This window comes from Rhamphochromis sp. 'chilingali', assembly GCF_963969265.1.
Source record: "Rhamphochromis sp. 'chilingali' genome assembly, chromosome: 6".
NCBI classification, from domain to species: domain Eukaryota; kingdom Metazoa; phylum Chordata; class Actinopteri; order Cichliformes; family Cichlidae; genus Rhamphochromis; species Rhamphochromis sp. 'chilingali'.
The window spans coordinates 36,051,714-36,076,518 of NC_137933.1; the positions used below are offsets into that span (position 1 = coordinate 36,051,714).

The 24,805-nt window shown below is 38.8% G+C and overlaps 1 protein-coding gene across 2 annotated transcripts in view; it reads right to left on the bottom strand.

Moving 5' to 3' along the window:
* Window positions 1–9,559: 9,559 nt before the first annotated feature.
* Window positions 9,560–24,805, bottom strand: part of ntrk3b (neurotrophic tyrosine kinase, receptor, type 3b) — a 235,569-nt gene continuing 220,323 nt past the window's right edge. For both annotated transcript variants that reach the window (XM_080885052.1, XM_080885051.1), the window contains 2 exons: window positions 20,589–20,747; window positions 9,560–13,687 (listed from right to left, as the gene is read on the bottom strand). In XM_080885052.1, coding sequence (XP_080741178.1) covers window positions 13,502–13,687; window positions 20,589–20,747 — 345 coding nt within the window. In that variant the 3' untranslated portion in view covers window positions 9,560–13,501. The remainder of the gene's footprint in view (window positions 13,688–20,588; window positions 20,748–24,805) is intronic.

Here is a 24,805-nt window from a genome sequence, read left to right on the forward strand (position 1 = left end):
CTGCCATGATTAGTGCCTCTGTGCTGTCTTTCAGTCCAGCTTTGTCCAGCCACTGGTAGGATTTCTGGATATCAGCCACCTCCTCTATCTGCCGGTGGTACATACCGTGCAGGGGCCTGTCCTTCCATGATGGTTCCTCGTCTCCCTCCTCTTTCTTGGGTTACAGGCCCCTTTTAGCAAATTGTGGCTTAATTGCTGCCTTCTTCCTTACAGGGAGTAACTTTTAAAGAGTTTTTAAATGACAGAAAAAAAATAGTACCTTAAAAAAAGAAAGACAAAGAAAGTGTGTTGACTGAGTGAAGGCAGAGCTTCCCAACTGCCAAACTGTTAAAGCCAGCCTGGTATTATAACAACAATAAGTTCTCAAGACAGTCACTACCCTATATTCTTCTTAATACCCTTATATTTTTCTGTTCTGGAAGGGCTCATTAAGAGATGCAAAAACAGCCACAGCATCATCAGTGAGTATCACCCACTTGACCCTGAACAATTACTCTGACCAAACACCGTATTTGGAAGGCACCTGAAGCCACAAAATCTCATTTCACTGGTAATTGTCACCCATTCCCCAACAGTGGAGTCACTTAACCCCCAAAAACCTCCAGAATCTCACCCTCTCCTCTTCTGTCACACTTGCCTGTCTAATCCTCTGGGCACATTTTTTCTTTTTTCTTTTGCTTTTTGTCAAAATTAATTAATTTTCTTCACACATCAACCTAATTAGAAGGAAGGCTTGTGGTGAAAATACATCTTTATTGCTGTCATTATCAATATCACACTCCTTATCTGGGTCACTGCGCACTGATTGGCTGCATGGCAAATGGAGTGGAAATTTCCTATTTTGTTCTGAGCCTTTTATGTTTTAAACGCACACCTACTGGGGAAAAGATGCGCATACTGGAGGGAGTAAACAGTTAATAGGCCTCCTTTCCCCACAAACAACTTTTTGGGAGGGAAAAGAAAGACGCAAGAATAGAAAATAAAAAGATAAAGGTTAGCCTGTCTTCTGGGGACTGAGGGCACTATTCAATCATACTTGATAAGAAAGCCGTAGGGATTAGTCAAAGGCATTCTCCCTGGGTGGTGAAGTGGCTGCTCTGGGTTCAGGTACTCAACAAAAACACTGTTTGCAGTGAGATAGCACCAGAGACTGCTTTGAGGCAGAACAGAAGATTAGGATTTCCCAACTTATCTTATGGAAGAAACTGCTTTTGATCAAACAGCAGCAGGCAATTTTGCATTCAAGGCCAGTATATTTGCCTGTGAGTCTGCAGGTAAGAGAACAAGGTGCAGGATAATATAATGAGCATAAACGCAGCTTCGCTTTTTTGTTTCACAAACTAGCTCACCTCCTCCTCTTTGCACCAAAGACCAGATGCAAAGAGCCCTCAGCCCCCATTTCCTGTGCTTGTGTTTGCTATAAAGCTGCCACAGTTATCAATGAAGTCCAATACAAGCTTATCCACGGTGAGCTGACACAGCTGTATTAACTTCAGGATTATTTTGACAAAAGAAGACAGACCATCTCCAGTGTGGAAGGTGAATCATTTCCCTGTAGTCGTTTTTGCGTTAAAAAAAAATGCAGATGAATCAAGGTGAGGTCTCTTTTAAAAGCAATTTGGGAGCGAATCTTTTCCCTCTATATGCTTGGATTGCCTCTCAAATTGCTCGGCTGTGTTGCAGCACTTGATGCTGACAAGCAATACTTAAATAGAGAGAAGCAATCTTCCTGAAACATGCAACAATACAGCATATTCACTCTGAATACGCTCTCACCATATTTAAAGCTTTCATGTCACAGGGGAGCAATCAGCCAGCTAGCTGGTGTATATGGACTGGCAAATAAATACTGTTCTGTACCCGAGTAATGTATTGATTTTCCTCACACTGGTGACCTTAATCTCTCAAATGTCCAGTCAAACTATATAAAATAAAGCCCCTAACAACAATAGTAATGGATTTTTGAAGTAGATTATAATGAGTTTCAATAGGCAACCTCTTTAGAAAAGGATGACTCATCGCAGTGTTAGGTAGCAAAGAAATGAAGAAGGAGCTTTTTGCTGATGGGAGAAGGTTCTTCTAACTTCTGGTTGATGTTGTTAAGTTAAACCTAACCAAAAAATCAATGTATCTCCTGGCCGAAAGTGATGAGTGATTCAAACCAACACCGCACCTCTGAGTTTAGATTCTGTCAGTTTGTACAGGGAGTGCAGAATTATTAGGCAAGTTGTATTTTTGAGGAATAATTTTATTATTGAACAACAACCATGTTCTCAATGAACCCAAAAAACTCATTAATATCAAAGCTGAATGTTTTTGGAAGTAGTTTTTAGTTTTAGCTATTTTAGGGGGATATCTGTGTGTGCAGGTGACTATTACTGTGCATAATTATTAGGCAACTTAACAAAAAACAAATATATACCCATTTCATTTATTTATTTTTACCAGTGACACCAATATAACATCTCCACATTCACAAATATACATTTCTGACATTCAAAAACAAAACAAAAACAAATCAGCGACCAATATAGCCACCTTTCTTTGCAAGGACACTCAAAAGCCTGCCATCCATGGATTCTGTCAGTGTTTTGATCTGTTCACCATCAACATTGCGTGCAGCAGCAACCACAGCCTCCCAGACACTGTTCAGAGAGGTGTACTGTTTTCCCTCCTTGTAAATCTCACATTTGATGATGGACCACAGGTTCTCAATGGGGTTCAGATCAGGTGAACAAGGTGGCCATGTCATTAGTTTTTCTTCTTTTATACCCTTTCTTGCCAGCCACGCTGTGGAGTACTTGGACGCGTGTGATGGAGCATTGTCCTGCATGAAAATCATGTTTTTCTTGAAGGATGCAGACTTCTTCCTGTACCACTGCTTGAAGAAGGTGTCTTCCAGAAACTGGCAGTAGGACTGGGAGTTGAGCTTGACTCCATCCTCAACCCGAAAAGGCCCCACAAGCTCATCTTTGATGATACCAGCCCAAACCAGTACTCCACCTCCACCTTGCTGGCATCTGAGTCGGACTGGAGCTCTCTGCCCTTTACCAATCCAGCCACGGGCCCATCCATCTGGCCCACCAAGACTCACTCTCATTTCATCAGTCCATAAAACCTTAGAAAAACCAGTCTTGAGATATTTCTTGGCCCAGTCTTGACGTTTCAGCTTGTGTGTCTTGTTCAGTGGTGGTCGTCTTTCAGCCTTTCTTACCTTGGCCATGTCTCTGAGTATTGCACACCTTGTCCTTTTGGGCACTCCAGTGATGTTGCAGCTCTGAAATATGGCCAAACTGGTGGCAAGTGGCATCTTGGCAGCTGCACGCTTGACTTTTCTCAGTTCATGGGCAGTTATTTTGCACCTTGGTTTTTCCACACGCTTCTTGAGACCCTGTTGACTATTTTGAATGAAACGCTTGATTGGTCGATGATCACGCTTCAGAAGCTTTGCAATTTTGAGACTGCTGCATCCCTCTGCAAGATATCTCACTATTTTTGACTTTTCTGAGCCTGTCAAGTCCTTCTTTTGACCCATTTTGCCAAAGGAAAGGACGTTGCCTAATAATTATGCACACCTGATATAGGGTGTTGATGTCATTAGACCACACCCCTTCTCATTACAGAGATGCACATCACCTAATATGCTTAATTGGTAGTAGGCTTTCGAGCCTATACAGCTTGGAGTAAGACAACATGCATGAAGAGGATGATGTGGACAAAATACTCATTTGCCTAATAATTCTGCACTCCCTGTATACTGCCTCAATAAAGGCACTGGTATCCTATGCATGTAAGTGACATTTTGTGTTTGGATTTTTAAAGCCTGCTCTCATTGGTTCAGCTAAGTTACCCTACACATTGCTGACTATAATCTAATACATGCCTCACCTCACCTGAAAAAATATTAGCAGTTGTCAATTCCTGAAGAGGATTAAAGCAACCACTGCTTATTTAGGCTGGGGTTTTTACATCATCCTGTTTACATTACATTTTACTCAAAAAATAGCGAATGAATTAACCATTACAATTTTTTTTAATCCAGTGCATATTCACGCAAAGACCGTCTGGTTTATCTATCTTTGGAGAGTGTGAGTCACAGTGAATCTAAAAATATGCATCGTGTCTGCATGTTCACATTTAACATTATCCTCCAGGCTGCAGGAGTCAGTTAACTGTGGGCTGCATCTTGAGCTTGACAAATTATCCTGTATTTGTTGACATGTTACCACACTCGCAATAATAAAAAGAATGCAAAATGCAATCTCAGTAATTCATATTTTAATCTACCAATGAACGTAACATGATATCTGTCATCACTTTTATATAATACTTAACAAAATACTTAACATAGAATTGATTCTATGAGAAATTGTGGAGACAAAAGCAGTGTCTCTGTTTTATGCAAGATTATTCAAACAGTAATACATTTTTGTTTGTGTGTGTTTGCTTATGTCTGCAGACGTTCCTTCTCATCCAATTCTTGGTGGTTTAAAGTGCTTGAGAAAAAGGCAACTGGGCTTGTTTAGATTCTTCAAAATAATCTGAAAATCTTCTTCAGCTCTTTTAAACATGTCTACATAGAGCTGAATAGAAATGTGTGAATTAAAAAAATTGAATCCAAATTGAAGTGATTAGGCACTAAAGGTTTTAAAGAATGTTATATTTCTTTATCAATTATATTCATTATTATTAGAAGAATAATTTCCTTCTCCAGACTTTACTTGCTTTTAAATTGATAGCATATAATAAAGGAAAAGTTCATTTGCATTTAGTGAGCTGAAATATTAATTGTAAATATGCACATGTATAGTACATATGTCCATAAAAAAGCAAGACCTGATTGGGTTGCAGTAAAACAGACAGTGATTTTGCCTAGGAAGCATCTGAGTGGGTTCTCCTCTTTTACTCATTCGGTTGGTGTTTTTAAGATTTTTAACAGTTAAATTGAAATAAATTTTTGCATCAACTAAAGGCTTATCTTCAGTATTCATGTATTGACACCGATTAAAGCTATATTGTTTTCTTTTATATTTCTATATGAAATCTAAGTTGATCTATAACAACAGATCAATCATTCAATAATGTAAATGTGATCAAAATAACCGTGTAATTGTTATTTTGTTATTGCTTCTCTACATTTATGGTTACAGACTCCCTTACTACCTTACTACAGTAATGTTACTGATAATATTATTGTTATCAGTGTAATTAGTATTGTTATTATTATTTTACATAGCTATAGCATTAATATCATTACTGTGAATAATTCTAAAGGTGTGCCATGCATTCAACTGTTCGCTCTCTGTATATGTGACTCATATTGTTAGGCTTTTTTCACTGAGCAGGAAAATAAAATTCTTATCAGCATGTGTACAGATAATGCTTCCTTTATGTAACCCCGCTAGCTGTTTGACACTAAACATTTGAAAACACAGTTTTGGTGTCATAGTTCAAGAGCTGCCAGATGAAATAAAATTAAACTTCCATCATCTACATTTACAAGAGCAATATTTTCATGCAGGTGTTTTTATATTTCCAGCATTAAAGCTGCAGACAACCTGTAATGGACCTTTGTCCAGCAAGTTAACTGACACTTATGCTCTTGCTCTCAGTTGAAATCTAACACAGTTATCTAAAACTTAGAAAAACATTCAACTCTTCTAAACTTAATTACTAAGAAAAATGTACTGTGTCATACTTGTGGTACTTTTCCTCAAGCTGATGTTGGGCAACAGCCAGAAAACCCAAACCTCAGTATGAGTACACATGCACACACACACTGAATCCTAGCACACAAAACACTTTGTAATTGTAAATCAATACACAATTATAGCACCATCGTCATAACACACTGCTTACTGACCTCAAATCCCTCGGCGCTGCCTGTGTCTCAGCTTTCTTCTTGTTTGCACACATATGGCTAAAACAATACTGGAAACCACTGTCATTTAATGTGGACACTTGCCAACAGAGACTCGAGGTTTAAAACCACTAGGAAACGGAAGTTTTTCCATGTGTGCAGATCTGCAGCAATATTCATGTGGATGGTAATATTAATTTGACTGCTTGCATCTGTTGCTTTCCAGAAACAGATTGCATTGAAATATATGATCAATATTATTCACTTATTCACTTCACCTGTTTATTTAGAGTTGTGGCATATCTGTGCTGTAGGATAAGATTGAAAAGTTGAAAGGGGTCATAGCTTTTGGCATCAGTGTCTTAAATGTTCTTCTCTACATGTAAGGTTGACCTGATGAAGAAGGGAGGAACTAAATATGTTTGAGATTAACAGTTTTAGCTCATCATGACCTCAGAGCCATGAGTCAGGCAGTGCTTCAGGTCGCTTAATTTTAAAGTAAAATGATGCTAGATTGCCAGATCTCACCTTTGTTTTGAGTAGGGTGAAAGAACTGTGTGGGAGGTGTGGCTCTTTCAAGCCCTTGCTAATTGGAATCTGCCATCAGCTCATAATTTAAAGCTTACATAAGTTGACCACACAAGAAGAAAGAAATTATGGGGCTCAAAAATTTTAGAGTGTTATCAAAAGTAGCAACATTTCGGCTCATTTTAAAAAATAATCTAAGAAAAATGCAGAAAATGGAAAACAAACTTGAAGACAAGAATAGGTTCAAAATCATCTGAAATGTTCAAGAGAAAAAAACCCCCCAAAACCTATACAAGTGAATAGCCAGCTATCAAAGCTCTCCAGGTTACTGGCAAAAATGTTTCCCTGTGAACTGTCAAGATTTCATGAGTGGAACCTCCAAGGACTCAGTACAAGATGCAAACTCTGATAAACATCAATAAATTGAGAACTCACAAATAAAGAAAGAAACTTTCAGACTTCTAGAGAGCGGTGAAGATCAACATCTTGCAAAGTGCTGAAATGAATGGAGGAAAAGAAAGAAGCAGTTTATGGCCCAGCGCACCACCAGCTTCTTTTAAACGTGCTTGTGTGTGTGTGTGTGTGTGTGTGTGTGTGTGTGTGTGTGTGTGTGTGTGTGTGTGTGTATCTATCTATATCTATCTCTATATATATGTATGTACTTACACTAAGATATTTTATAGGTTTACTGGTTACTGTGTAAACCAACACAGCTTTAGAATTGACAATGAAGTCTACATATTTTCAACCTTTGTGTCATTTTGTGAATTCCCATTTCTCACCAAAACTAGAGCACAGAATTCTTGGAGAGGCTGTTAGTATAATTAATAATAGTGTAATCCTAGATAATTGCATTAAAATATTCCAAAAGTCACCAACATCGTTTGCAGGGTATCATCGTTTGGAGTGGAGGGCCCACTCCTGAAGACCTTCTATGACTCTGTTGTGGCTTCTGCTATCTTTTATGGTGTGGTCTGCTGGGGCGGCAGCATCTCTGCTGGGGACAGGAAGAGACTGAACAGGGTGATCCGAAGGGCCAGCTCTGTTCTAGGATGCCCTCTGGACCCAGTGGAGGTGGTGAGTGACAGGAGAACGGCGGCTAAGCTGTCATCCCTGATGGACAACATCTCCCACCCCATGCAGCAGACTGTGACAGCACTGAGCAGCTCCTTCAGTGGGAGACTGCGGCACCCACGGTGTGGGACGGAGAGATTTCGCAGGTCTTTCCTCCCCACTGCTGTCAGACTCCACAACAAAGACTTTAACTGATCAAGCACACACATCCATACATATGCAATAATACTAAGTGCAATAATCCTTTCTGTCATCGTTGTATTTTTACTCAGTTGTATATAGTATTTGTATTTGTATTCTATTTTTATCTTATTGTATATTTATTTTATTGTATTCTACTGTATATAGTATTTTATTCTATTCTGTACAGTTGTGTACTGTATTTATTCTTATTGTATTCTAATTTTTGCCTCATAACTTTTGCACTGTCCACTTCCTGCTGTGACAAAACAAATTTCCCACGTGTGGGACTAATAAAGGTTATCTTATCTTATCTTATCTTATCTTAACAAACATACCAAATGTTGAGAGGTCTAATTCAGTGACTGGAATTAGTGAAGGTAAAGCTTAGCAGACAGCTAGTGTTGGTGTTAGGACCTACTTGTCACTCAAAGCAGCCATGCTCTTAATAACCCATCACATTAACCACGTAACCAGGTTCATTTAGAGCAATCAGCAGAAAAACTAAGCTAACCCCCAAATTAGTCAATCCTCATAGACTCCCTGTTAAAACGTCCAAGCTGAGGGATTAATATGCTTGCAGGCTGGTCTCTATGGTGACCTCTAACCTTAATATAAGTTAAGGCTTAAACTTAAGTTTGGCTCTGTTGGTGCATATTTTGATGAAAATTTTCTTACTATCCATAATGTTTGTGCTCATGTTGATCACGTTCACGTTGATTGAGAAAATCATTAAATTATTATTAAGTTTAATTATTAAATAATTATAAAATGCTCAGTCACACCAGAGTTAAAATAGGATGCCAACCTCCTTGCAACTAACTGATGGTTGCCTGGTGACTGCATTGAATTTCTTTTCTCATTTGGCAACTGATTGCAAGTATTTAAGGTGACTGAAATAAATGCCATCTAATTTACAAACCTGATTGCCAATATGCTGGAATCAATCAGAGCTGATCAATGAGCACAACTTGTCTGCAAATAACTGTCAGGTTGTCAACTGGTTAGATTCTAATTATATTCCTATATAAAAGCAAGGTTGCCAAGGCCTGTGTTATTTTGCAGTGAAATTGCAGTCCTGCAGCAAATATGTTGTGGAGGTATTTCTGAGTCCCTGTTTCAAATCGATGTCAATCTGGCTGAATGTACACTAAGTCTTTAATGTGAATTACTGTTATGAATATGAATGTTTGTGTATGTAGATTGAAACTGGTTTACAACAGATGGGAAAAGAATTTGTGATTTTTACTAGTTTGTCAGTTAATTGTCAGATTGTATGTAATTGCCTGGTTTTATTCAGTGGAATCTAGTTGACTGATTACAGACTGACTCTGTCTTTTTACTATCCTCTTGACACATCAGAGTTGCTCTGACAGCAACTGACTGCGAGTGGTTGCAGACCTGGTCCCTATCTTTGGAGCCACTATTTCAAAGGCAATCAATTCCCAAGTTCATTGCACACAGTTGCAATAATTTTGGTTATCCCTACGATGTTGTAGCGCAAAATAAAATATATGAAATGAAATGTACCTCCTGTTAAGTTGTCACAAAAAGGAAAATAAACTCAATAAATAAAAAACTGATTTTTGTACCAGGCTGTAAACATGTGGGTTTTTTTTTCCTGTTGTAAAGTTGGACATTTTAACATGGGAGTCTATGGAAAAGCCTCAGTGGGCCTTAGATAAACAGCATTGGCTTCATTTTTCAGAAGAATAGGTTTCCCCTTGGACTCATCCTGTAGTATCCAAGGATATAAACTATGTACGTTTAGAAATACCAAACTACCTGAGAAAAAGACATATTTCTATCACTTCTATCACATCAACAATGGATAGAAGAGGAGAAGACAACACAGACACACACTGAACCCATGCTGTTCAGCTTTGTGAGAGATTTAGATGAAGACAAGATTTAGTCAAATTCACACATCTTTATAAGACAGGACAAAATGGAAAAAGAGATCGTCTGATTGTTTGAAGACATTTTCTTAAGAGAGTCACATTAATACAAAGATCTATCATGGAATACCAGTATTTTATATACTGTAGATGTTATACCACATTTTAATATTCTGTAACATGTGTACATGGTAATATGCCAACTTTGCTTCAAAAAGTGTTCAGTTAGTTCATCCAAGAAAAAAAAAAAAGACTTTTTAAAGAATATTCAACTCACCATGAAAGGATTACAATACCCTGCAAACGCTCACGGTCTGTGTCATAATGTCTTTAAGCGTTTATCTTTACCACAAGAGAATACACAAAAACTCAATGCTTTGGGTAACTCAATGGACTGGATCTCGCCTTTCATACAAAATACTCGAAATAACCAAATGCTCATTAATGATTTACACAGTCCCAAGGGAAACAGAGACAACATTGTGATACTGTGAGAATTCATGTCAAGATAATAAGGAAGAGATGTGAAGAGCTCCTTTGTAAACCACTCTATATCCAGATACAACATGAAATAAAATAGTTGCCTGAGGTTTATCATTCAGTGTGTGAGAATGCTTCAGGATCCACTCTGAAAGAAATAACTCATTTTGTCAACTGAGCACTTAATTATGAGATTTTTCAAAAGTAATATCTATTTGGTTGTAGGTTTTGAGTCGAATTGGATTTTAGAACAAAACTCTTCATATTTCTCTTTAAGTTAATACTGTAATTATTTTTAAAAACTGCAATGATACCACACAATTAGCTGACCCACTTCAGTGGTTATTATTTTTTGTGTACAGCCCAAAAATTAAGACAAGTATCCGCCTGCTGCAGCCACGTCTCTGTAATTGTAACAGGAGTGTTTTTCTAATCAGCCAACATCATTCTTGTGCAGCTGATGGAAGAGAAATCATGATAATAGTAATAAAAATGCAATGTGTTTCTTTTAACAGCGTGTATAGTGATAGGATCCTGAGGACATCAACCTATAATACTTTAAAATAAGAGGTCTACATTGGGGAAAATATCCTATTTTGCTTTCTTGCTGAGCGTTAGATGATAAGATCAATGCAGCTCTCATATCGGCATTGACAATGTATAGCTAGCACCAACAGCTTGTGAGTTTCGCCTGGCTCAAACGCTGGAAATAGGGAATAGCTGTTTGCAACAAAATTAGCTTCCCAACATCTGAAAATGCACTTCAGTGTGGGGAGAAAGAAAGTTGGCCAGTAACCTCAGTTTAACACAATCAAGACATAAGAAACCAAAGCTAGCTAACCCTCCATGTCCAGTGTAGCTTACCCAATTAGCTTATTCCACCGAACTGTATTTTTGAGAAATGTGTCACATTTTATGACACATTATATGTTAAAACCTTTTGAGCTTAAATTTTAAAATTTGTTACAATGTAAGGAACATTGCTACAGTCTACAGAAATTTACTAGCAAAGCAGCATGGCTATTACTTACATTTTCAAGTTTGTAAAGTCTTCAAAAGTACTGATGTTTATCAATCAAAACTCTAGCTATGGCTTTAACTGACTCTTTAAAAAAATCTGTTTTTGCAGCTATAACATGAATGTTGAACATACTTAATATGTTAATATGTAAATAAGCTAAACAACTAAATTTATCGTTAAAAGCATAAAAAATAGGTCTAATCACCGGATTCACAAAGTGTCGACCGTAAAGACACTGGAGGCCACAAGTGTTTTCTAAATGGCAATTTTAGGAGAATTGAGTTTGTGAAAAACAGCTTCCAGGGTGTTTATATGTGGACAAAGTACTTAATCCTACTCTATAAACTTATCCGATAAAGTGCTGTTATATAGGCTAACTCAAATAATAATCCTTCTGGTTTTAATCTAAGGGATTGGTTACAAACTCAAGTTGATTTTTCTATTAAAGTTTTTCTTTTGAATTTGTTAAGGATTTTTTTAAAACTTGGGTTTGCTATTATTCTTCATTTCTGACCTCTTTCTAATCCTGGATGCTTCTTATATCTTATTAGTTGAAAGAACTTAATTTTGAAAATGAAGCTGTTTATGGAGAATAACGTTCAACAAATATCAAAAGTTATCCATGAAAATGGAAATGAAATGTTGAATGTTCTACTTGTGTAATGACCAGAGATGTGATCATGCATAAGATTTTAACATTTTAATCTGAGTGTGAGTGGTCTGACGTTTGGGGTTCACCGTTTTAATTGTTTCTTATTGGCTACTCACTCTAGCAGTTTTTTCCTTTTCGTAAATCAGTAGCAGTTTTGGGTATATTCGGCTTAAATTGGGACATAAAAATTACTTGGCAGGTTTTCCATTACAATTTCATGATTGAATAAAAAAAAATCTGAAATAGGCCTAACAATAAAATTCAGAGCAGAACAGAAACTGAATTAATAATATTCGATTTAAAAGAAAAAGCTTTTTATATAATTATTTTTCAGTTAAAACATTACTTATTATTCACAAAGCTACATATAAGCTCTATCAGGATAAATATACGTGTTAGTTAAAATGTCAATGTGCTTTTCAACAAGTTTAAAAAAAAAAAAGCTTAACTAGCTGATGCTTTTTTTACTAAGCTGAGCTGACTATGTGCTGAAACCTGTAGCCACATATTAAAAAATAAGATATAAAAGCTGCATTTGTTATAACTCTCAGCAAGAAAGCAATCATATTGGTCAAAATGTCAAATAGTTCCTTTAACACATACAATAGGCTGTTTAATTCAAGACAACAACCCTGCGACTCACAAATGATGAATACACTCAAAGCTACAAAAACGCTGTTTTTTTTAAGCAGTTTTACATCAAAAAGCTTGAATATGACAAAGCGTGTGTATGTGTATTTGAGGGCTGAGGCGTGAGATATTACTAACCAACTTATAATTCTTGCCATAAAAAGCAAATGAAAAGGAACGTGAATCCGAGGTTTCATCACCTCTTTGGAAAGTGTCATGTTGAACCATGGCTCTGAGTCATCCCACGTTCGCCAAAGTCTCTTTGATTCGGTGTCAGTGGGCTTTTCGCATTGTATTCACTGGCATTCACCTTCACCACATTAGACAACCAGCACTGACACGAGTAATTCCCAAGGAAATCTCCTCTGGATTAGGATGAAAACAAATACCATAGCTTTATACTTTAGCCACCCAGATCACAGTCAGAAAAGGAATCAAAGTAACATCGGAAAAAATAAGTTAACATAATTCTGACACATAGAATTTTACAATATGTACATTATCTTTAAATTAAAATAGATTTGTCAGTTGTCTGATTGGGTAGGTCCTCTACAGAGCGCTGCTATTTTCCAACCATCCAGTGTTATTCCAAAGAGCTCCCTTTATGAGCTCAGAGCCAGCCAATCAGAGTGCAAGTAAGGCTTCCAACGTCAAGTCCCTGCCAATAGTTTGTCGGTGGCGTCTTCAGACAGGGCCAAGCCCTTAGCAACACACATGGGAGACCCTTCAACACCTTGACAAAAAGAAATAAATATAAAATATATGTAATATTTCTATATATATTCATAAAACCAAACCTAGGATAGATTTGAACTCTGATGTCTTCTCTCCATAATATAATCAAATTGCGGCCCCTTCCTACTGCCAGTCCACTTTCCTTTCGGTCTCCATTTTTGTGTATTTTTGCAGTTTTTCAAGGAAAAACCAAAAAAAAAGTCTTCTTCAAACCTGTACATCTTATACACAAGTAAACAAAATGTAAAAGTGCGTGTTTTTTTGAATACGTTTTATCCACTATATCCAAAAGTGTTGCAGGCACTTAAGTCCTTCCCAAACAATGCAGGTGTTTTTTCGACAGTGAAGCAGGTTGGTTTGGTTATTCCTGGATCCATGTGGGTCGTTCTGTCTGTATGTCTCTGTCGATCTTTGCGTCTGGCGAGGCCACTCACGGGCCGCTGCTAGCCCAGGATGTCCAGGTAGACCGGCGTGGCTTTTCCCATGGCGAACAGGACCTTCTGAATGTCCTTAATGTTCAGTCGCTGCTGTGGTTCCCGCTGCCAGCAGCCTAGCATGATGTCATAAACCTCCTTAGGACAAATCCGTGGCCTCTCCAGAACCCGACCCTGGGTTATGCACTCAATGACCTGCAGAGGAGACAGGGCAGTGGAGTGAAACAGGAGATTCTCACTCACTGATTGCTTTAGTTTGTTCATAATGAGAAAGCGGTGACACTGAGCAGAAATGTCCTTTGAGGTTTGAACTAATGAAACTGAGATGAAAGAAATAAACAGAACACATTCAATCCTAAATTTGGGCAATAATAAAAGGGAAACAAGACTTTTTTTTCCTGTCCCACAGCACAAACTAACAATACTGACTATTTGGTGGGGCTGGGATGTTTTAGATGTTGTTAAAAGGCTGACTGATCTTATCTCTATTGTGCTTGCGCACTAATTAGCCAGATGACTCACTGCTGTCGTGATAATTTGGCTTCATTTTCCAGGGCACTGTACTTTAAAAGAATGGATAGCAATCTATTTGTGTGAAACAATTGGGGGGGGGGGGGGGGGGGGGGGGGGGGTCATGTTATGGAAAAACTGTGATTTCTTAACATTATTTACACTTCACACTTGTGTACTAATCAAAACTATCTCAAACATCTTTTTTTAAGTTTTCACTTTTCAAGGCGTAGAAATTAACAACACAGCTGAAGAGGGAAAACAGAAACTTTCCCCATAAGGCATATTATGGTGTCATGCAATTTCACGCTCTTGCAAGTCTGCAGCATAACAACAGTGTCAGAACAAAGGATTTGATAATCTACTGATATCTAAAGCCTAATTTTCTGGAAGGAACGTCTGACAAACTTGATCTGTGTTTAAATAAATGTGACTTTACTTTACTCAAGACAGCAGTACACGTTATTAGAACAAAACAGGAGGGACACACTTGATCTATTGTTCTACCGTTTGTTTACTTTCTGTTATATTCCGTCTGTCATGTCTCATCCCCAGATGATAAGAGTCTCTAAAATGCGGACGGGCTACCTTTAAGACTGACTGGAGCCTTTATGCATAATTCCACAATCGCAAGCGCTACAATCAAGCAGTAGCTTTGGAAAATCCACCCAGTGCTTCTCTAACTGTGGTGCATAGCGCCACTGCAGGGGGTGGGGGAATGTCATGTTTTTGGGGCCCTTAATTTGTTTGTTGGTACAGTTTTTTTTCTTTGCGTTCCTGGTTTTCTCTTTTCTCTCAGTTATGTTTAGTTTTATGGCGCACTGTAAACGTGTTTAATCCCCAAAACCAGTTCTACTTCTAACAGTAATGTGATTGGTGTGTGCACGGCTGCAGTCAAGTGAACTGTGCTCTGGTCCAACTGAAGACATGAGCCTTGCTCAGTTAGACCCAAGCACGGTACACAAGTAGTGTGTTCGAATGCTTCCTCAGTGACAGTGACTGGCCCTGTAAAAATCACTGTGTTATGTAAATAGCAAATCTGTAACGCATGTGAGAGGCCAGTGTGTCACCGCTTCCAATTAAGCTACAAAATGCATAAAATCATGAAGCTCATTGTGCTCTCTGAAGCGAAGTTGAGATGTTGAAACAAAGTGAAGTGTACTTGGGTCTGCATGTAAAGAGCAGTTTGAGCACAGGACAGCGAGGCTGTGGGAAGATGGGACAAACACACTTGGTGTTGGTACGAGGCAACCATGCTTAGTGTGAGTACACCCTCAGTCTGTTTTGTCTCTCTGTTGTTTTACTTCCTCTTTTATTTAGTTTTCTCATGTTTAGTCTCTTGGTTTTAATTTCTGATTTTGTTCCTTTCCCTCCTTTTCCCTCCGTCTATCTTATCCTTTTTATTAGCATTTGGATTTTATTTTTCCCCCCTGTTTTTTGTTGTTAATGATAAAGAAAAATGAGGATTGTTTTATTGATCCAAACTATTTTAAAACCACAACCACTTAAACTTTGGAACAGTCCTCCTCAGCGTATTAGGTCGCCTAAATCTGCTGAAAAAAAGGATTTTGCCCACTAATTTGGGCCACAGTTTACATAAATGCATGCAAGTATATACTGTGATGACACTGAGACCATATGTTTAACTATGTGTCTGCATGTGTCGGCTTTTATTTCAAATAAAGCACTTTGTAAAAGTGTGCTTTAAAAGCGCTATGCACATAAAGTTATTATTATTAAATTTGCACAGAGACTAAGCTCGTGTTTGATGTTATTAAACATCATGGGGGCTACATTAATTTAATGGAATAACAATTGTAATCCATCAGGTTCCTCTGCGTCGTAATGATAGAGCTGTGATATCGATAAATCTGTTAACTTACACAGTCAGCATTTTTCTCAGCTTCCCTCTGGCTTCAAATAAGCGAGACTTTATTAATATATCAGGTCTTCTCCAGTCTTACTGACCACACACATTCACAATCTGCTGCTTTGGCTGTAGCAGCTGTGTTGTTTTCAGCCTGTATTAAGTGTTTAAACTCTTCCCATAGTATAGTTTTATCTTTGTTTGTCAAGTCAGCTGCTCTGTTGTAAGTAGACCTGTCAGTGTTTCTGGTTGGTTATTTGCACCCTTTCATGTGACTTATTATGCTGACGCCTACTTTTGTGTGACCACTTATTGTTACAGTTCAGGTGAGTGAAGCTAGATAATATAGATAATATGTATTCTGCAGGGCTTTGGTGATTTACAACCTTTATTTTTCCTTGACATAGTACTTGGACTCAATTAGAGCCTAGAGTAGTCTCACTTCCCATCTGAGATTCAGATTGTAGCACGCGTCCTTCGTACATACATCATATACTTGCAAATATGATAACATGTACTAATAGACAAGTGAAAGTGAAAACAAGGGTGTGATTAGTCACCCTAGTTCTATGATCACAGTTGGGGTCCTCTGATCGCAGTACAAAGCATAACTCCAACCCCCTCACATAATAAGCAACTTGAGAGGACAGATAAGCAGCAGCGTGAGGGCAGATGTAATAAGGCTGGACTGGGATCAGCTGCTGCTAATAGGCCAAGGCAAGAGGGGCTGCATGAAACAGAGCAGGTTGGCTATAATATCCTTGACCATCAATTTAGCACGCAGTGTAGTTTTCACCTTTTGCTTTCTGCATAGCAGATTAAATGAGAATTATGGTTTATTTTCCAATAATGTATCTACTGTGGGTCACGATAACTTTACACTAGGCACACGTGCCAAGGGTTAACTGATGGCACAGCCATAGCTGGACTGGCCATCGGGCATACCGGGCATTTGCTTGGTGGCCCGATTATTTATTTATTTATTTATTTTTTGTAACGGTATAAACAATGAAAGGTGTTGGATTGGCCAGATGTTGGCCGGTGTGTAAAAATAACTCAGTTGTTTGGTGGTGGCATCGCGGAGCTTCCACAGATTCAGTAAAATGAACAAATGATGGAGGCCAGCACGTGGATGAGGGAGATCGGAGGCAGGACGAGGAGAGACCCGAGGCGGCCGCCGGTCCGAGCGTCAGGTGAACTGAACTTCAGGTAAGAAGTTATGACCTGCAGTCTATCTGGGTCAGATATAAACCAAGTTTAGGTGGAGTTTATTTTCGTGTGTCTCTGTATTAACAGACGTGCCATATTGGCTTAGTTTATTTTTCTTATCATTCTTGTGAGGAGACCATAAATAGCATTTGTATTTTCTGTTGTACAGTCCATTTGCTGTTATGGAGTTCTTGTTATGGATAAAAAGTGTCTTTTTTTGTTTCAAAATAGCTGATAACTATTCGCTGATAGCTGCCAACATCTGCAAACAAATATAATTCTATAAAGTGGTTCTATATAGTGTGTAACTGTTAATATAGAGCGTTATTAAATTTATTGCTAATGCAAACATATGGCACACTGACCTCTGAGGAAATTTTAAATGGCACTCGCCATCAGAAAGGTTGCCTACCTTGGGGAGTGTGATCGTGTGTACAGCGTCTCTTTATGTCTGTCTCCACGTTGGTTGAGTGTGGAGTAAGTGCATATGAGAGCATGAGGGTGGGAATGGATGTTTGTATCTGTGTGTGCCTGTATGTCTGTGTCTATATGTCAGGTTGGGTGTCAGGCGCCACCTCTCTGGGGACATCTCAGGCCCTCCAAGGTATGGAGGCCTATCTCCCCCTACCACCACTTCCCCTGCCAGTGGCGGACCCCCTCAGACATCGGTGCGTTGGTGGTTCTTTGTGTCCGGGGATGGGCGTCCAGGTACACACCGGCTCACTCCTTGGCGGCCGCTTATCGGGGCCTGGAGCCTGGGGCTCGCTCGGGCCACTTCGGAGGTGGGGTGCCCCCGGCCTCTCGGCCTGGGGCTCGGTCACTCAGGCGCAGCTGGCTGCCGGCGGAGCTCACGGGCGCGTCACTGCAACTCCCCCTGGCTTCTGCTCCGCGGCTGCTGAGTGAGCCCTCATCTGGGACTCTCCTCAGCTCTTTCCGGGACAGTGGCGCAGCTGCCCCTCTGTTGGTCTTCCTTGGTCTCTTGTGTTCTGGGGCCTCTGGATGTCTGGAGTTTTGATCTCCTCCACACCTGCTTCATGCCCTGGAGGACAGGGCTGTGGCCCCCCCACACCCTCTAGCAGATTATTACATGAAGGAACCTTTTAAAAAACAAAAAACAAGCGCGTCCATGCTCACAGGTGTACACACGGGTGATCACACCCACAAACTACACCCTTTTTGGCTCCTACCTCAAAGCACACTGTGTTCTGTTGATCTTATGTGCTGCACAATAATGTTTAATATTTAGTATTTACTGTCATATTCCCATATATCATTGTGATGTTGTTTATTCTATTACTCTTGTTCTGTTCTGCTTGTTTTCTTTTTTCTTTCTCAGCAGGTGATCCAGGTGATTGATATATGCTTTTTTTTTTCTGCCCGTTCTGTTGGTTTTTGTCTTTTGCCCTTCTCCCCCGTCCGTCTTCTCAGCTGTTTCTCTTTCCCTCTTTCTTTCTCCCCTTCTTTCCCCCAGTCAAGTCTGTCCCGTATTCAGTAAGTGAAAATAAAATAAACAATAAAAGGTGAATCAAATGGACCATTACGGCAAGGCTGGGATGGTCAGTTTGGTAAAGTAAATCCGTTGGGCATCTTTCTTTGCCTTTAGACAACAATTCTGATGGCAAAAGAGCCAAACGGGACAGGCCAAAAAAAAAAAAAAAAGAAAAAAAAGAAAAAGAAAGGTTGCCTACCCCTGCTTTACACTCACAACTTCCATGATAGAGATTTTGGAGAAGTGAGAAACAATGTGTGAACACCTTGTTCTGGAGTGGTTTGTATTAGTTTTCTGCTTCCTTCCAACTTCTTTCTTCGAAAAATTTTATATTCATTATTTTAACTGGAGAGATCATACCAAACATGGTACCCAGAACATTAAATATTTCTTACAGCTTTTACTTAAATTCAAGCACCAACATTTATTTAATGGTCCATGTGTCACGGTCCTGGGTCGATGACCCAGTGTTTTGTGTATTATTGTTGTTATTCTATGATTTCTCCTTTGAATATGACTTCTTGTATTCTGAGTTCTTTTTTTGTATTCTAGTTTTAAGGTTTTGTTCTGTGCTCAGTCTGTTTCCTGTTTTACTTTGAAGGTCAGCGTATTCCATTTTGCTTCCTCCCAATCTCGTCTTTGTAATTAGTTTCAGCCGTGTTTCCCAGGTGTTTGCTCTCTGCCCTGTTCCCCACCTGTATTTAGTGTCTGCATGTGTTCCCGTTCATTGTCGCGTCGTCTCTAGTACTAGCCTGCGTGTTCTGTTTTCATGCCCCATTTCTAGCTCTCCCAATTTAGGTTTTGTTTTGTGTTTGCCAGCAATAAAGCTGTGGTTTTTGAATCTGAGTTCTGCCTCTGTGAGTCTGCATATCAGGTCTTTTTCCTGCCTGCCTGCACACAGACCATGACACCATGGGGTAACCTGCTATTCCATTTTGCTATCACATATAAAACTAAAACAGGGGTCTTGGTTAACGGGCACTAAGCAGAATAAATGTTTGAGACATGTCTGCCACAGAAAATGCATCACACTCTCTGCTAAAGAATGTATTTCTCTGTATAGAGTACATATATTACTCTTTGCTGTATTTAGAGATACCAAAAAACCAACCAATCAAACAAAAAAAAAGCAGATAAGCTGGTCGGTGTAGCTCCGTAGAGGATGATAGTGGAGCCAGTGGAGCCCAGAAGTGTGATGCCTGTTTGAAACATGTTCCTACAGTACCCACTGTCACTGAGTCACTAATGCTCATTTATAATTATTGCAGTAATTTTTCAACGACTTAAACAATGACAACAACTGAATAATAGGCATGTGAATAAGTGAATAACAAGTACAAGAATTTCATCTGTACTATCTGTACGTACAAAATTACATTTGGAAAACAATTTACCTTCTTTGGCTGTGATATAATAAAGCACTCATCTCATCACAGTTTAATCAGCTGAGTGTTTCATTTAGCATGCCTAAAAACTTCTTCTGCGCAAGATGCAGAAAAATATGAAAATATCACATTTGTATAAAGCCCAAAAGCACATTGACACTTCTATTGATATTTCCATTCTATTGTAATGCCTGGGCTTACCCTACAAGCGTAATCCTAATTGAATTTTATTGATTTAAAGCAAAGACTTCAATGAAAAAACAGACCGCTCACGGGCGTTATGTAATGTGGGCATGGGCATCAATTTATCACCTCACCAAAGAGTGAAGAAACAACACGAGGCAGTAGATTAAGATCCAGAATAGCAGTGGTCATTTAAATCTGCTATTAGCAAGCTCGGGATTTCAGCCTTTCCCCCTCGCTGATGACATAAGGGGAAAGATTTTGATGTGCTTTGCAATAAGCTGCCCTACTTGATGTTTGGAAATGGAAAAGTAGACTTTCACATTTACCACTAGATGACCTGGAGCTATAATTTCCAGTGTGTGCATGAGATTCTGCAATTCAGCCTTTGATAATATGTGTGTGTGCTATATCTTGTGAAGGTTTATCTATCGTGCTTCAGGCGCTTTTTACCTCGTTGTTACCCAGCTGAAACCAAGGCTGCTTCCCATAGGTAAAGATCTCCCACAGAATGACTCCAAAGCTCCAGACATCGCTTTCCGTGGAGAACTTCCTGTACATGATGCTCTCTGGGGGCATCCAGCGAATAGGTAGCATGGTGTGTCCTCCAACCTGAGAGGAGAGTAGAGGAGCGGGGAGAGGAGATCTTTATTGCAAACAGAAATGTTGCAGCTAAGACAGAGATAAGAAGACTCAGTCATCAACACAACTCCCTGGTGTCTGGGGATTAACTGTCCATACATGTAACTGATACTCTGGGCTTAACATTTCATGAATGCCAGCTGCACTGCTGAATGTTGACACTGATGCAATATAGAAAAATGCTGACAGCTCTGTATGCATTGAAGCAACAGAAATACTTTAGGTTATCGTATAAAATGGCCCCTTTGTTCTTAAGTAAAACAGCAATCCTTTCTCTGCAGAGGTACAGGCATTAAGCAGAGGATCAAAGTCTCACAGCATGGAGCTGAATGTGGAATTTAATCAGTTTTTAAATAAATCAACCAAGGGGATAAGAGAGCTGCTGAATACACACTTATGCGCCATCATGGTAAAGACGTTCATGTGGCTTCTAAGGAATGTGATTAAATTCAACATAGCGGCATGCAAACATGCGTTTCTAAGATCTGCACACGGCAGGGACAGTTGAAGAATAGCACATATCAGCTTGAAGCAGTTTGGTGTCTGTAAACCAGCAGCACATGAAATGAAGTCTCCCCTTGCTGTAACTCCTTTCAGGGTGGATATTAATCGATTAGACAATCACCCATTAATCATCAGCTTCCATTAGCAGGCATTGTTTTAAGATCTATTTCCCATTCGTGTCAGTGACTGTGTTTTAATCATGGCCGTGTCGGGTTGAATAAGACCGATGTGGGAATGAGCTGCAAAGTATTGCAAGTTTCAGCTCAGAATATGAGTGCAGTATCACTTACGGTGATTACAGTGAAGGTAGTCTGACCTTTGCAGGAGAAATTTTTAGTGCTATTTTCTGATTGCCAGAAAAGTTTACTGGCAATCAGAAAATAGCTTAAAGCGCTTAAATAGCTGTCATAACCACATACATGTCAACACATGATTAGTTCAATACTCAGGCCATGTGCTGATTTCATGAGACAACAAATGTGGTGAAAGCTGCACAAATATATTTGGATGATGAGTACATGTTTTTCTTTACTTTTTACTGAGATAAAGGTTACTCTCAACATTTCCAAACAAAGGTTTAAGATAGTAGGATTATGATTACTAATTAACTCCCAAGAGTAAACATCTAATAGCCTTTAATAGACACTTAGTGTGTTTGTTGCCATATAGAACTAAGCAGACAGCAGTCTACATAGTTCTAGTTTATGTCCTAATACTACTTAATCACCATTCATTTGTAACATTCTAATACAAATGACTACTTACAATACTAATTCTAAGCATTCTGTTGCCCTATCACTTCCTGCTGTCATTTATTTGTATTATCTGGTTCAGTTTTTGGCCTTTGCTGTTTTTATCTTGACAGTTCCGTTGAGATAAAATACGATGGATTCTAAGCCTCTTTGAGGTTTTTATCTCTAAGTCAGTGAAAGCACTCCTGCAGCATATCAGACACACATCTATCATCTGTCCATCATCAAAACCACCCATCCATCCATGCATTCACTGATCTATCCATCCATCCATCCAGCAAGCAAGCAGGCCAGCAAGTAGGCCAGCAAGCTAGCCAGTCAACTACTCTTTTGGGCTCATTTTCTGTGCTTAGGACAAAATAAAATCCACAGTCAGACGTGCCATAGGCTCTGAAATCATCATTAGGAAAACCTCTTAGCTTGTAGCTGCATTCACCCTCATATGGTTCCTCCTATCTGTACCTCTGGGTTACAACACAATCAGATTCATTTAATCATAATAAGCTCTTTTCCCAACTCCATTTACCAGCTCCAACATCTGTGTGCCTTCAGCTGTGAGTGCTGCGTGGCATTTTAAGTATCGAGAAAAAAACACTCAGCTCAAGTCTTACTAATTACCTCCTAGTTCCGTAGCGCGCTCATTGCACATTTCCTTTGAAAGTCAAACACAATCTCCGTGTGTCAGCTTGACGTAGCAGATGAATCTTGGTGGATGTTTTCAAAGAGACATAAGATTTGTCAGTTTGCCAAAAGTCTACTCCTTCCTGGGCATTTATTCAGAGCGTCCTTTAGTTTGTACACTTCATCAAATTTAGTTGCCGAGTTAGAGGCCTCTGTTTGTTTTCCTCTATATGTCCTTCATCTGCAACCTTCTCGAATATCTATTAAATGCACTAAGTTTATGTGTTAGCTCTTTCACTACTGACTATTAGCTACTTTCAAATTAGTCTTTTGTAAAACTACACAAGACAGTCTTGGAAACTATACGACACAGTCTCAGAAAATATACCCAAAAGTATCAATGACAACACTGGCTGCCCTTACAGGCATATAGTGCAGATCAAGCAGCAACCTCCAGGGTTGAAAAATGAAGCTCGCCTCAAAAAATGGACCAGGAATGTGGTGTTGGTCCCTTTTAATAGAATTACCTGTCTTGCTGTGAAGTGCAGCGCATCCAAGAAGCTTTTGCTTCAGTTTTGGTAAGTATAATCATATCTTTGCTTGGGCTGGATGGCAATCACACCTCGTTAACTGGGCTTGCTAGCATTGCTAGCTAGTTCACATGTTTCAGGTTTCTGTGTTGAGCTGGGCTCTCTGCTTCAGGCTGTGTGTGCAGTCAATCAAAAAAGTACGTTTCATGTGCCCTATGACTCTTCCACTATGAGTGCCACCACCTCCCATCAGAGCTGTTATCAGCTAACAGTGATTAAATCGTGAAAAAAAAAATCTATAAACAGAAACATACAACAGTTAAAAAAAATATAACCAGGAACACAAACCTGGCTAAGAGGTTGGAATAATTTGAGATAATATGATGCAGAAAACCGTTAATCCTTGGATTTAGCACACGGTAAAAAAAAATATCAACATTTTAATTCTAATTAATAATTTTAATGCTGGATGCATTCTTGGTACTGCATCTAATATGAGGCCTGCACTGTAGAACTAGGTAACTTTAAACTGTATAAATGTAAATATTAGATATTACCATCCATAGTCTAATAAAGGAGAGATGTAAATCACTTTAGAGAATTAACAGCTTAATTCTATGTTTAGACTGAATTAGATACATAAAGAAAACATTTATACATTTGCACCATTCACCACTTGCCCACTTACAAAGAAATGAACAGTCTCTAATTTTTACATAAAAGCTATCAATTTATAACATTTTGTATTTTTATATATGTTACCGTCCATTACTATTTATAATTATTTGTAAGACTGTTTAATGCATTTATAAAAATAATCTATAAACCCAGACAGAATGAGAGTGGACTCGTTTGAGACGCATCTCTTTGCAGTAGAGGGACAACTGGTTGTATTCTGGTTATATTCGTACATAACAACAAGGTTACTGAGCATTTATGTGAGCTTTATGTAATTTTGAAGCTAAATTGCAACTGACAGCAACTGCGTCATTATTTGTGGAATTGAATTTATGAATTTCAGTTTTAAGTGCTCTATTTCTGCTGATTTGTCACAGTTAATGACCGTATTATCACAAACCGATTTTGTATAATTGCAAACTTGACTCCATTCAATCACAACCTAACAGCAGACTGACTGGTCTCGTGTTATCTCGGCCTTCACGCACCAAAGTCACTTTGAAGATGGCAGCTGACTGTGAGTGGTCACAGACAGAAAGAACCATTTCAAAGGCAACAAGATATCATGCTTACCGCACAATCTTCAAGTGTGACTGTAGCACTACTCAAATGGTAGCTTTTAGAACATATTAACTAAGCTTTTCAAAAAAGCCACAGGTCGCTCATGTATATTTCATGCTCTAAATGAGTCATCCTGTATTAACAAGCCAACATTAGCATTTTCCCTAAGTTCAGCTATACCAGGCAGATAGTAGGTTGAAAATAGTTATGACTCAGAAATGACTTGTTGGGTTCAAGCTGTTTAATTTTAGTGATAAAAAGGTGTCAAGTTCCATTTTTAAAAGTTGTTAGATATTTTAATTGGCTAAATTTGAACCTGTAAGTGAGACTAACATTTAAAAGAGAAACACAACCTTTTTTGAAAAGGTTAATTTTGATGACT